The sequence below is a fragment of the Solanum dulcamara genome, chromosome 3 (genome assembly GCF_947179165.1).
Source record: "Solanum dulcamara chromosome 3, daSolDulc1.2, whole genome shotgun sequence".
Taxonomy (NCBI): Eukaryota; Viridiplantae; Streptophyta; class Magnoliopsida; order Solanales; family Solanaceae; genus Solanum; species Solanum dulcamara.
The window spans coordinates 77,138,211-77,151,513 of NC_077239.1; the positions used below are offsets into that span (position 1 = coordinate 77,138,211).

The window sequence follows — 13,303 nt, forward strand, 5'->3', positions numbered from 1 at the left end:
ACACTCTGTTTATAGTTTGATATACAGAAATAATATTGTATACACTATATACAGTGTATATACAGTTCGATATACAGTGTATATACAATTGCAATATATATTGGAATTATGCTTAAGACCCAAAACGCAGATGACCCAACATCTTAGTCCAGACGTACAGAAATAAAGTGTCGGACTATATTTTCATGTGTTATTTATTATTTATTTTGATTTGGGTTGTAGTAATTTATTTGTTTATGTTATTTATGTTTGCTTAGATATTAATTTTAATTTGTTTTAACTAAATTAGATTCTTTTAAAGATAAACCAATTCATGTTAATTTACTCTTTAAATGATTTTCTCCTTTACTTGTTCATTTGATAAACTTTTACTTTTTTATATATATACATGTATATTATTTTCAATGTTTAAGTTTGATCATTTTTTCTAAAAATAATTTTAAAGTTTTCGTTTCCTTTTAAATTAATATTTTCAAAAGTTAGTCAAATAATTTTTCAAATCGTCGCATAACCGCGCGTTAGCGGCCACTTTGAATGCTTAACACCTTCTCAAAGTGAAAATAAGAACCTTATACCTTTTTCTCTGAATTTTTAAGACGTAAATCTGTTAGGGTCTTTTAAATTAAGTTTTCTTAATTTCTTTAAAAATTTAAGTGGCGACTCTTCTTTTTTCTAAAATTAATTTTTTCTCTATAAAATTGAAATTAATTTTAAACCGTCTTTTTTAGACATAAGTATATTTGAATATATAATTAATGAATATAATACCTACTTTTTAAAGAAAATATTTGACCAATATTCATAGATGTGATGTCAGGCTTTTTGGAACCTAACAAGATATGTTTACATTATATATATATAAAAAAGGAAAAATTACCTAATATACTAATTAGCTTTGTTATTTAGAGTTGATATACACCTTCTTATAAAAGTAACTCACATATATCTCTATTATTATACAAATGACTCACATATATCTTTTTCATCTAATGAAAGTGAAAAAATATTTTTTTTTTAAAAATAATCCATATGGGAGTATATTCGATTCTTCTCACACTTATTATTATTTTTTGATTTTTTTATTTCAACGACTAATTTAAATTTATTATTTTGATGATCAAATTTATTTATATTTCACTAATTTTCTTGTAAAATTTATTATAGATGCCCCAATTTTTTTTTATAGATCAAAAATTAAGTTACAATATAGCTGTAAAAATATTAATTTCAATTTTTTTTCTTACTCTTCTCTTTTTCATTCACACTTTTTTTCTTTTTATGATTCTTATTTTACACTAAAGAATGAAAGAAAAAATGAAACAACAATAAGAAACTTAAATAATGATAATCAAAGAAGTCAAAAAATAATATATTTGTAAAAAAGATTAAAATATATGATGAACTTCGCTAGAAGGATCATATGTACCCCTACATAAACAAAAAAAAATAATTAAAATTATTTTTTTCACTTCCGTTAGATGAATGGTATATGTGAACCATTTTTATAACGAGAAATATATCAACTTTAAATAACAAAATTGAGGACTATATCAGGTCTTTTTCTCATAAAAAAAAATTCGTGCATGTGTTGTTTCATAGTTTTTGAGTTACATGTGTGCTTACGTAAATTAAGATCAACCCAAACAAATACAGCAATTAAAAGTATATATATGATTACCTTGGTCAGCTAGTTAAATTATAATAATATTAATTTATTCTAGTGTTGTGTTAATGTTTTAATTTGGTCATTATAACATTATTATATTTTGCAAGACAAGTGTCTTACGTAATGAAGACCACATTTGAATCTTGCTGTAATATTGAACAAGGTTCATTTGGATAAAAATAAGTGTATGTGTTGAATAATAAGAGGGCGTATGTCACTTTCCTATATAAATAGTACAAGTACTATACTATTTATTTGTACAATTTTGAATCAATATAAAAAAGAGGATTCTTTGAAAGTAACAAAGTGCATAGCAATAATTCTAAGACAAGGTAAGGACAAACTTCCACTTGGATGAAATCATTCTAAAATCTTAAAAGTAATTGATTAAAGGATACCACACTTTTGTTATTATAGAGAAAATGTCAAAAGTGATCCTTTATGTTTAGAAGTAGGTTTAAAATAGACCCTAAATTAGCTTTGAACAAGTTCAATCATTTAAGTATGTCAAAAGTTAATGTTTTTAATCTCCATCAAATATTTAACATGTTATATTTGACAAAAATTATGGAAAAAGAAAGAATTTAATCAAAAACACCAGAAAAATTTCATCAAATTCTAGAAATTACAACACAAAAAATTATACTAGAATATGAAAAACAGAAAAAAAAAATAACAACAAAAATTGTATGTATAAAACTACACCAGGCTCTGGAAAGAGAATAAAATTAATAAAAATCGTAAATAATATACCCGCAAATTTGAGTTTCTGTTAAATCTTCTCCGCCCCCTCCCCAAATAGTTATTGCCAAATTTAATAAAACACAATTTGTTAAATATTTGACAATTACCAAAAACGTTAACTTTTGGTAGAGTGAAAGAATCAATATTGTTCCTTCAAAACATAAGGGACCATTTTTGCCATTTACATGAAAGGTGTTCCTTATTGTCTCTTGATAAAGTATGAGCCAAAAAAATCCAAAATAATCAACATGTCCGAATTTACATCTAAGGGTCGTATACTATTTATTCAAATTAAATATTTTTCGTCTCAAAAAATGTATTACTTTTGCTTCTCAAGTTATTTTAATTAAATTTAAATTTTAGATAATATTAATATATAAAATGTTGAAAAATTATATAAAAAATATATATTATAAGTCTTCCCACAAGAAAAAAATTATCCAACTTTAAGTTTTAGATATATCAGAATCTAGAACTTCACATCTTTGACCATATCATTTTGTACTTTAGGATCCTTAGGCACTTGCATGTTAGCTTGCCAAAAAGTGTTGCATAATGCATACCTATAGAATCACTTCATATCATATGTTTTTTTATTAGTGCGATCTTTGTATGCACATTGAATAAATCCGTTCTAGTGCAATAACTTACTGATCATAACGCTAGGCAAGCTCAAATGAAGATATGATAACATTAATCCAAGACAATTGTGTCCAAGTTCATCCCCTCAAAATTATGTCCCTACAAATAACAACAAATCCTTCCAAAAATTTCCAAGTCATTTAGCACTTTACCTTCCATTTTCTCTCTTTCTTTCACTATCACCCCCAAATTTATAAACACAGATCAGTCCAAAAATTTAGTATTTAATTCCCAAAGACCCCACCAACTTTCTTTTTCTCCCTTTCTACTCCATTAAAAACCCAAATTTTTCCCCCTAAACCCCCCCAAGAGAAAAAGAGAGAGGAGAAAGCCTCTCTACATCTTGCCAATGGCGACTATGGCTTCTCTTTTTCTCAAAACCCCAGGTCCATCTCAATCTCTACCCAAAACCCACAAAACCCATTTCGTTTTACCTCTCAATCTCCCACTTTCATGGCGTTCCAAGTATCGGGCCGGGTCGGGGACGGCGTCGGCCCGAATCCGGTGCGGGCTGATCGAGCCCGATGGTGGGAAACTTGTGGAGCTCGTAGTCGAGGAGCCACAAAGAGATTTGAAGAGGAGACAAGCTTTGTCTCTTCCACAGATCAAGTTATCGAAGATTGATATTCAATGGGTACATGTGCTCAGTGAAGGCTGGGCTAGCCCATTGAAAGGATTCATGAGAGAATCCGAGTTCCTCCAAACTCTTCATTTCAATTCGCTCCGACTTGGTGACGGCTCAGTCGTCAACATGTCGGTGCCGATTGTGCTCGCCATTGATGATTCTTATAAGAATAACATCGGTGATTCGAGCAGTGTTGCCCTTGTTGATGATAAGGACAAACCTATTGCCATTCTTAACGAGTAAGGACATTTTTTTCTTTGCATTTCTTTCTGTAACATACAGATTTTGGGTTGATTCTCTTTTCTTGTTCAAGGCAATTTTTCTACCTTAATGTACTATATAATTGACTAATTGATATGTTAAATATATACATAATTAGAGTCAAAAGCAAAAATTTGTTCATAATGTGATGCAATCCAAATGAATTGTTTGTTCTCAAGCTCTTGTAGTAAATGTATACCTTAAATATAACCAATTGTGGAGTCTTTTTGATTATGTGCTTTGATAAGTGAATTTTTTTTAAATAAAACTTGGCACTTACCCTAATTCACAAGGTGGAATCTTTTGAGTTGTTGGTACTGTTGAAGCATTTGCAATGGCTGCCGTTGTTAGAATGTTTTGCTTTCTACATACATATGATAGAAGTAATATGTATTGCTCCCAAATGTGTCTCTTGTTATCTGGAAGAGATTTGTTTGTGTGTGCCCATGCTTTACTAGTGATTTCATACTGGCCTCCTAGCATGATTTGTTCATTTTATTTTCCTATCTTTCTCACTATTATAATGATAAAGACTGGTGTTACCATAGGTGATTCTTGGATAGGATTTTAGGCATCATTATGGTCCCCCCTATTCATTCGGTAAAGTGATCTTTATTTGAATAAACACTCTACAAAACACTCATGTACACATCAATAACCTCTAACACTTATGCATGACTACTTGCATAGAAGAAGAAAAATATGCCCGTTCCATGCAGGACTACTTGCATAGGAGAAAAAGTAAGCTTGTACTGTTTTGGGTCAACCATTGTTATCATCTTAACTTTTTATAGGCATTTAAAACACAACCAGGTTCATGTGTCGGATAACCTCCACGAAAATAACATCACTTTATGTAGTTCCCTGGATTATCTCAATTTAAGCGTCAAGATATTAATACGAACAGTTACCTTTCTAATCATTCAAGTAAAGTTGGGAAATGCTCATAAAGAAAACTGAAGGTGATTGGTTTGTGATAGTTATGGTACAATGATCCTGAATTATATCACCCCCATTAAGTTTTAGTTGGTTTTAACTGTTAATCTAAAAATTAGCATGTTGATCATTCTTTGGCAGTAAAGCTTGGAGGCACCTTTTTTACTCTTCATCTTTTTAAAATTTCTCTATGCGCAAGAATTTACCTGAGTCGTGGATCCAGGTTCTTCTCTATTTTAATGTAATCTGTTCAATATGTAATTGTTCCAGAGTTTTCCCTGCTTTGTGGCTTCCTTAGTGAAATTTTTTACATTTTGAATTGTATCATAGTCATTGATGTCATGGAGATCCTCCAGTGTTTTGCAAATTGGTTTATCTTAACTTCTCTAGACTAACTATTATTGTGCTTGTTATCTGTTTGCAAATTCAAGATGAGCACTTACAATGTCCTCTTTCTTCATTTCATAATTTCAGTGTTGAGATCTACAAGCATAATAAAGAAGAACGGACAGCCAGAACTTGGGGAACCACTGCCCCAGGTCTACCTTATGCAGAGCAAGCAATAACTCATGCTGGAAACTGGCTAATTGGTGGTGATTTGGAAGTTATAGAACCAATCAAGTATCATGATGGTCTTGACAGGTTCCGTCTTTCCCCTGCTGAACTTCGAGATGAATTTACGAGGCGCAATGCAGATGCAGTGTTTGCTTTTCAACTCAGAAATCCAGTGCATAACGGTCACGCATTATTGATGACTGACACTCGTCGTCGACTTCTTGAGATGGGATACAAGAATCCTGTCCTTTTGCTTCATCCTCTTGGAGGTTACACAAAGGCAGATGATGTTCCACTTCAGTGGCGTATGAAGCAACATGAGATGGTTTGTGCTCTTGGACATTAAGATGTTTAATTTTTTTCCTTCAAACTTTTCGCTATAAAAAGAAAGCACTAACACCCACCCTTACCTATTTTGTTCATAGTCCTAGCTGAACAAACATGAGTGCCTTTTTAGGTACTTCTCAATTCAAGAGGACCCCAGCTAATGTGGGATTGAGTTGTAGTAGTAGTAGTTGTGGTATGTTATTCTGATTCTTGTAGTATAGTGCTGCTTTCTAAATGTTTTGTACAATGAACTCTTCTCAGGTACTTGAGGATGGGGTGCTTGATCCAGAAACCACCGTAGTCTCTATATTCCCATCTCCCATGCACTATGCTGGTCCAACAGAGGTTCAATGGCATGCAAAGGCCCGCATCAATGCAGGTGCTAACTTCTACATTGTGGGCCGTGATCCAGCTGGCATGGGCCATCCACTAGAGAAGAGGGATCTTTATGATGCAGATCATGGAAAGAAGGTACTCAGTATGGCTCCTGGGCTGGAGCGGCTGAATATCTTGCCTTTCAAGGTACTACAACAATGACTCGTGGTGTGAAGTGCATTATATATCATTTAGTTTTTTCGTACTACAATGTGAACATTGAACTTTCGGGCAGGTGGCTGCTTATGATAAAACTCAGAACAGAATGGCATTCTTTGATCCTTCTCGGCCTCAAGATTTCCTTTTCATATCAGGCACCAAGGTATCTTCTCTTCATCATTAGCTTTCTCTGTTCCACCATACTCCTGACGAAAAGAGAAGTTCTCCATTTCCATGCTATAGATAGAAGTATAGAAGACAGTATTTGACATAGACTCTCAAGTAGTTAAAGTTTGAGTTGGCTACAATATGTATGCTGTACAAAAGAAGCTACATAAATCACTACAATGTATGATTCTTTATCGACCAAAAAAAAAGGCCGCTAATCTGTATGGCGTATTTACTTGAAGGCACAACTAATTTTTGTTTTTTCCAGATGCGAGCACTTGCAAAGAACAAAGAGAGCCCTCCAGATGGTTTTATGTGCCCTGGTGGTTGGAAGGTCTTGGTGGACTACTATGATAGTTTGACTCCATCTGAGAATGGCAAAGTTCCTGAACCTGTCGCAGTTTGAAGCTATCATCAGTATCAATGGTGTGTTTTGGGAGAAACCTTAAAATTTAATGTAGCTCCAGGTTTGGTACCACATTCCTCTCAAAGGACAATAATAATAGGGAGACACTGGTATTGTTGTGTGAGAAAAAGTGTCTCCCATCTTGTAAATTATTTAAGTGCCAAACACGGCACCTTAACTTTGTCGACACATCTGCGTGGAGTTGTATCATATGTTTGCTGTCATGAATATGAATTTCAGGTTTTCGGGTGTTATATCTTTGCATTGGTTCAAGAAAAGGAATTGTGTTCCAGGTTTCAATTCTCGTGTGCATCTCCCAGGATATGAAGAGTTTGGAATCACATTACCCATCAAATTAAGGGTCTTCCAACGCATCAAACTGATTTGTCATTTGAACTTCTCTACGAGGAGATATGATCACTAAGAAAATGCAAAATCAGCTTGACCCTTGCCTATATTGGAAATTAGGTGATAATGTGTAGTTACTAAATATGGTTAATACTAGGTGGGGAAAAATTTGTGCGTTAAAACCAACACGATGTCTATATAAACCGTTAAGCATTAGTTAATACACGATTTCCCCTAAGCTATAACACTAATGAAAATTAGTAGGAAATAATTACGCGATACATAGTAAGTGTTTGACCATGGTTTTTTGTGAAAATAGAAAAAAGTTTTGAGTTTTTTTTTTTTTGCAAAGATTCTTTCTTATATCGTCCCAGATGGATCCAAGTACTATATCTGATAAATCATCTTATATGCAATCCATTATAACATTGAAAGTTTCCTCCTCCACCAATAATATTCTTTTGCAAAGATTCTTCCTTCACCTATAATTTTATTTTGCCTATCTTAACTTGTGATATATTTTTATTAGAAATGGTATAAAGAAGATGAATATATTTGATGGAGTACGTCACTAATTTGAGTAATGCCTTTAGGTAAAAACAAACTGTCAATAGTAAATTTTATACAAGTAGAAGCAGATGCAAGTGTTATAGAATGTACAAGAAGATATGCTAGGAATTGGCAAGGCAAACTTTCTATATCCTAGCACTTGATCCAAATCTTGAGTAACTAAAGTTCTGGCTTTTCCTACAACTAAACAAAGGCTTGTTTGGAACAGGTATGCATTTTATGAGCAAACTAATTGGCCATGATAAAGCAGCTATCCCAATACAAACTTTCCAATGCTGCCAATTCAACCTCTCTGTACATGCAAACTTCTTCAGCATTTCAATCATCGCAACTTGGATAACGACTATCATTCCCACAATCCCCCAAAATAACCGCTTTGTTTTTAGCTCTCTGAGGAGACCCCCTTCGTACTTTCTCAGGTTGAATATGTTGAATAGTTGACAAAGCACAAAGATGTTGAAGATCATTGTGTCCTTTTCCTTGTCACTTAATTGGTATCCTGATTCACCTGTGAATTGGATGGTAAGCAACACTGAGATCAGGTACAACGCTTGTCCCAGTATATTTTTCCACATGATATTGGTTATAAATGGCTCATCTTTGTCAGTTGGTGGCTGTTGCATGAGCTTTGTTCCAGGCTTGTCGATAGTGAGAGCCACGGCTGCTAATGTCCCCACCATCAGCTTTACCCAAAGTACCTGAAGCATTGCATAGGGAACATTGCCTGCTGAAATTACTGTGACAATGTTGATGGTCACGGGCTCGTTAGCTGAAATTGCTGTCACAAAGTCTATCACCAAAGAAGCAATAGTTGCTGTTAGTTGGTATTGGGTGAATATCTGAACATTGTTGTATGTGGTTCTTCCCCAACTTAGAACTCTAGCTATGGAAGCAAAGTTATCATCCATGATGACAATATCCGAGCTGTTCCTTGCTGTGTCAGTTCCTTGATTACCCAGTGAAAGCCCCACATTGGCTTCTCTAAGCGCTTCTGCATCTCCCACTCTGTCTCCAGTAACTGCGACAACATGACCTTTCTTTTGCAAGCATCGTACCATCAGAAGCTTGTCCAGCGTTGAGGCTCTTGCAATCACACGAATGTTATCAACTTTCTCCAATCTTTCATCTTCAGTATATTCTTGGAATGTTGTTCCTTCAATGACTTCTTCAGTAGATGTATTGTGATCAGGACCAATTATACCACAATCAATAGCTGATGCACGAGCTGTGTGGATATCGTCCTTTGTAATGATTTTGATTTTCACCCCAGCATCTTGGCAGTTCATCACAGCTTTCCGTGCTTGTTCTCTACATGGGGCTTTCAGACCGACAAATGCTAATAAGATCGAATCATCTTCTTTGAGCTTGGGATGGAAATTCCCTTCATGATCAATCTGATGTTCTGCTGTCACAACTCTATATGCAAAACCAACACACTGCAAACCATCCCTTTTCATATTTGTAATTGTTTGCTGCAACGCTGCTCTAGCATCATCATTTATATCTTTGACATCTCCTGTCTCCTCGTAGTAACGTGAACACATTTCCAGTATTGCCTCTGGAGTTCCTTTGTGGTGCACATGTACTTTGCTGTCAGCATTCCTCCTTATCAAAACACGCCCTTGGTATTCCGAGTTGAAGCTTTCAGCATGGACAAGTGTACAGCTTTTTTTCAGTTGTTGTAAATCCATATTCATGCTTTTGTTGCCCCAGGCCAAAATTGCCTTTTGAATTTGATCCTCAATGTGTTCAAATGAAGATCCATCTGGTGGGATCTTGGTTGTGTTCAGCGCCATTCCTTCATGAAGCAGATCAAGAATTTCTGGTGCGAATGAGGAGAAAGTACTTTTTCCAATATACTCTTTGCCTAGCCAAAACTGGCTGACCTGCAGAGAGTTTTCAGTCAGTACGCCTTCCTTGTTTGTACAAATCACTGTAGCAGAGGCCATTGCTTCACAAGCTGAAAGACTTCTAACAAGTGCTTGATCAGCGATCATCTTCTTGGTTGAGTAAGCTATGGTTAGTGCACAAGCTAGTGTTAAACCTTCTGGAATAGCACCCGATGCAATTGCAACTGGAGTTGCTAGAATCCCAAGAAAGGCTTTCCATACATCTTGTATACTTGTCTTACCTCCAATGAACAACTTTCTCCCATTGTTTCGCATATTCCCTATGAAGTAACGGACCAACAGCACTAAGAGAACCAGGAAACTAACAGCCAAACCAACCTTTGCTATCTGTGAGGTCAGTTTGTGCAGTTTCTTTTGTAAAAGTGATTTATGATCATGATTGACACAAACTGGACTAATGATTTCTGCCAATGCTGTATCCATGCCTACTGCTGTAACAATCATTCGACCGTTACCCTTCAAGACCTTGCTACCAGATAACAAGAACATGTTGCTGCTATTGTCAACTTCCACAAGGTCATTTTTCCTTGTTATGGTTGATTCATCAATTTGTAAAGATTGCTGGCCTATGTATATCCCATCAGCAGGGATTTGATCTCCGGCTTTCAAGCGAATGACATCTCCAACAACTGCTTCAGATAATGTGATACGCGTATCCTTCCCATCCCTAATCACAAGAATGGGGACAGTTTCAATTGGCCGGCAAAGTTCATAAAGTTGCTGTTTCTGCCAATAGTTACAATAAGCAGAGAGACTGATGGCAAGAAACAGGGCAATTAGTATAATTCCCCCATCCAAACATCCTTTCAGCCCATGTTTTTTTATCCCAAAACAAAGGGATAAAACAACATACAGTAGTACAATGATGATGTTGGGATCTTTGAGGCTCTTCAACAGGATTTGCAAAAGATTTATTGATGGCTTCTTAAATGTGTTGGTTCCAAAACGTATGCGCCGAGAAGCAATATCCTTAACATCACCTAGGATACCCTTCTCAGCATCAGCTTTCAAGATAAACAACAAGCCATCCACCCCACCAAACTGTTGAACATCTCTAACTCGAACGAGTTTTGCTAAGGTTGGTTTGTTGATGTTTGAAAAACATTCTGGTTCAATATCAACTGTTGTGTAAGATTGAGAGCGCGAAAAGTTGCTCAAGAGCTCAGTCTTGTTTTCCGCAACAATTTTCCTGGCTGTAGACAGTAATGCCCTGGCAGTATAGAGAATTTTAAACGCCCAACGCCATCTTTTCCTGGCGGGGGAGGTTAAAATAGGTGGTAACTGCACTTGCAAGATGTTGTCACACATGATTTTGTTGTTATAATATCTGACTGATGTTTTTTTAGTTTGAGAATATGTTGTGATTGAATGTATATTTTGGGAAAGAGGAAAATCTGAATCAAAAAGCTGATGGCTACAAGTTGGTTTATAGACAAAAGTAAAGTGTGGGTAGACCGTGTTAAGTGTGGCTACAATTTGGTTTATAGACAAAAGCTGATGGCTACAAGTTGGAAGTTGCAGATAATAACTGACTAGACTTAACAGTGGAATGTTAGATAAGATCTTTGTTTTGTATGCTTGTCTTTTTGTTCTTGACTTGAGAATGGTCTTCGTTTAAAGCTTATAAGAGTGGTATTGGATTACAGCTTGCCTGTTGTATTGCTTCTCCTTCCGTTCCTAATTATTTGTCACAGTTTGGGTTTGCATGACCCACAAAAAAAAACTATGTGTTTTTTCTACCATACCTATAACTTTATAGGATGTATTGTGAATCGTCTATTTTTAAGTAAGGATGACATATATTGTGGATCATCTATTTTTAGTAAAATTAACAAATATTTAGGAATGGATGGAGTATCACTGATAAGTGTCACTTTAGTTCATTGCATGACCATTAAAAAAAATAATAAATGTAAGATATAGTTTACTGAGTTATCCATATTTATTTGATATTTCTTGAGAATAGAGCACTATTAAGAAGAAATAATAAGAGTGTAATTGAAAATAATTACTATTTTGTCCTGAATTTCTAAAGCTATCTTTATTCTGGAGATTTTTCTTCTTCTAAAACAACACTTATTTTGAAACAAAATAATAATTTGAGAAAAATAATAATTTAATTATTATAAAATGAAACAGTGTCGAAAACCACCCACACAAAAAGCAAAAGGAGCATAAGTCTAAACAACCCCATCCCCTCCACACACACACAAAAAAAAAAAAAAAAAAGAGCAAAGGAGCCTAAGTCTATTTTCAAGTTTTATATATATATCTTACAGTAAACCGTGTTCACATCGTGTAGACTGGTCTTTAAAAAGTTTGTTAGGTCATTTGTTCATAACTTGAGCATTAGTCTTTGTTTAAGCTAATTAGGGGTCATTTTGGTTGGTTAATTATCTTGAAGATGTATGACAACAACAATAATATATTTAGTCTGATCCAAAAAGTAGGGTTTGAGAAAGATGGGATATACATATATTTACCTCTATCTTATATAAGGTAGAAGTGTTGTTTTCGATAATCACTGGATAAAGAAAAAACATTTTCAAAAAGGGTTGGAAAAATACAAAAACAAAAAAACTATAATAAAAATACTAAAGAAAAGAAAAGTATTGATAGCTAAAATAGTAAAGTATTGTAAAATAAATTAATTCAGCAAAATAAAGTAGAGAAACTAAAGAGGAGAAAGGAGAACAGAAGAGGAAGAGAAGAAATTAATTTGCTGTGTTTATATTTGTGTATATTCTTATTGCCAAAATCTGGCAATATTTATAGTCATAAGAAGGAGCAAAACATAGTGGGTGGGACCCACGCAAAAAGAAAAAAGAAAAGTTAATTGCAAGTGGACATCCAACTTTGTCCACTTGTTGTTTAACACTCCCCCTTGGATGTCCACGTGAAATGTGCCTCATTAAAACTTTACTAAAAAAACAGTGGAAAAATCTTAGTGAAGGAAAAAAGTATACATATCTGGTAATACGCCTTGAGTGCTGCCTCATTAAAAACCTTGTTAGAAAAACCCAGTGGGACAAAACCTAGACGAAGAAAAAAAGAGTGCAGCGTGTATTATACTCCCCCTGATAAAGACATCATTTAATATCTCGAAGACGCCGCATTCCAATTTTATATCTCAATTTCTCAAAGGTTGAAGTTGGCAATGCTTTGGTAAATATATCTGCTAAATTATCACTTGAGTGAACTTGTTGAACATCTATTTTACCTTTCTTTTGAAGATCATGGGTAAAGAAGAATTTTGGTGAAATATGTTTTGTTCTGTTTCCTTTGATGTATCCTCCCTTCAATTGGGCTATACATGCAACATTGTCTTCATACAATATTGTTGGAACGTCTTTTGTCAAAGAAAGGCCACATGTTTCTTGAATGTGTTGACTTATTGATCTTAACCAAACACATTCTCGACTTGCTTCATGAATGGCTATTATCTCTGCATGATTTGAAAAAGTGGCAACCATAGTTTGCTTTTTTGAATGCCATGATATAGCTGTACCGCCACATATAAATAAATAGCCTGTCTACGATCGACCTTTATGGGGATCAGATAAATATTCCACATCTGCGTAACCAATCAATTGTGACGGGGATTCATTCGA

General features: G+C 34.5%; 2 protein-coding genes across 2 annotated transcripts; one reads left to right on the plus strand and one right to left on the minus strand.

Annotated features, from left to right (window-relative positions):
• Window positions 1-3,283: 3,283 nt before the first annotated feature.
• Window positions 3,284-7,118, plus strand: LOC129883058 (ATP sulfurylase 1, chloroplastic-like). Its single transcript, XM_055957606.1, has 5 exons — window positions 3,284-3,916; window positions 5,349-5,754; window positions 6,018-6,278; window positions 6,367-6,453; window positions 6,727-7,118. The coding sequence occupies exons 1-5, from the start codon at window positions 3,402-3,404 to the stop codon at window positions 6,862-6,864; spliced, it is 1,407 nt and encodes a 468-aa protein (XP_055813581.1). The 5' UTR covers window positions 3,284-3,401; the 3' UTR covers window positions 6,865-7,118.
• A 789-nt stretch (window positions 7,119-7,907) lies between these two features.
• Window positions 7,908-11,000, minus strand: LOC129883701 (calcium-transporting ATPase 12, plasma membrane-type-like). Its single transcript, XM_055958313.1, has one exon. The coding sequence runs from the start codon at window positions 10,998-11,000 to the stop codon at window positions 7,908-7,910; it is 3,093 nt and encodes a 1,030-aa protein (XP_055814288.1).
• Window positions 11,001-13,303: the final 2,303 nt, after the last annotated feature.

What these genes read in the sequence shown, in the direction of transcription:
- LOC129883058 (XM_055957606.1), top strand. Translation starts at nt 3,402, where the DNA reads ATGGCGACTATGGCTTCTCTTTTTCTCAAAACCCCAGGTCCATCTCAA. An exon ending in GTATGAAGCAACATGAGATG is followed by an intron (nt 5,755 to 6,017) that starts GTTTGTGCTCTT and finishes AACTCTTCTCAG; the next exon opens with GTACTTGAGGATGGGGTGCT. An exon ending in TTTTCATATCAGGCACCAAG is followed by an intron (nt 6,454 to 6,726) that starts GTATCTTCTCTT and finishes TGTTTTTTCCAG; the next exon opens with ATGCGAGCACTTGCAAAGAA.
- LOC129883701 (XM_055958313.1), bottom strand. Translation starts at nt 11,000, where the DNA reads ATGTGTGACAACATCTTGCAAGTGCAGTTACCACCTATTTTAACCTCC.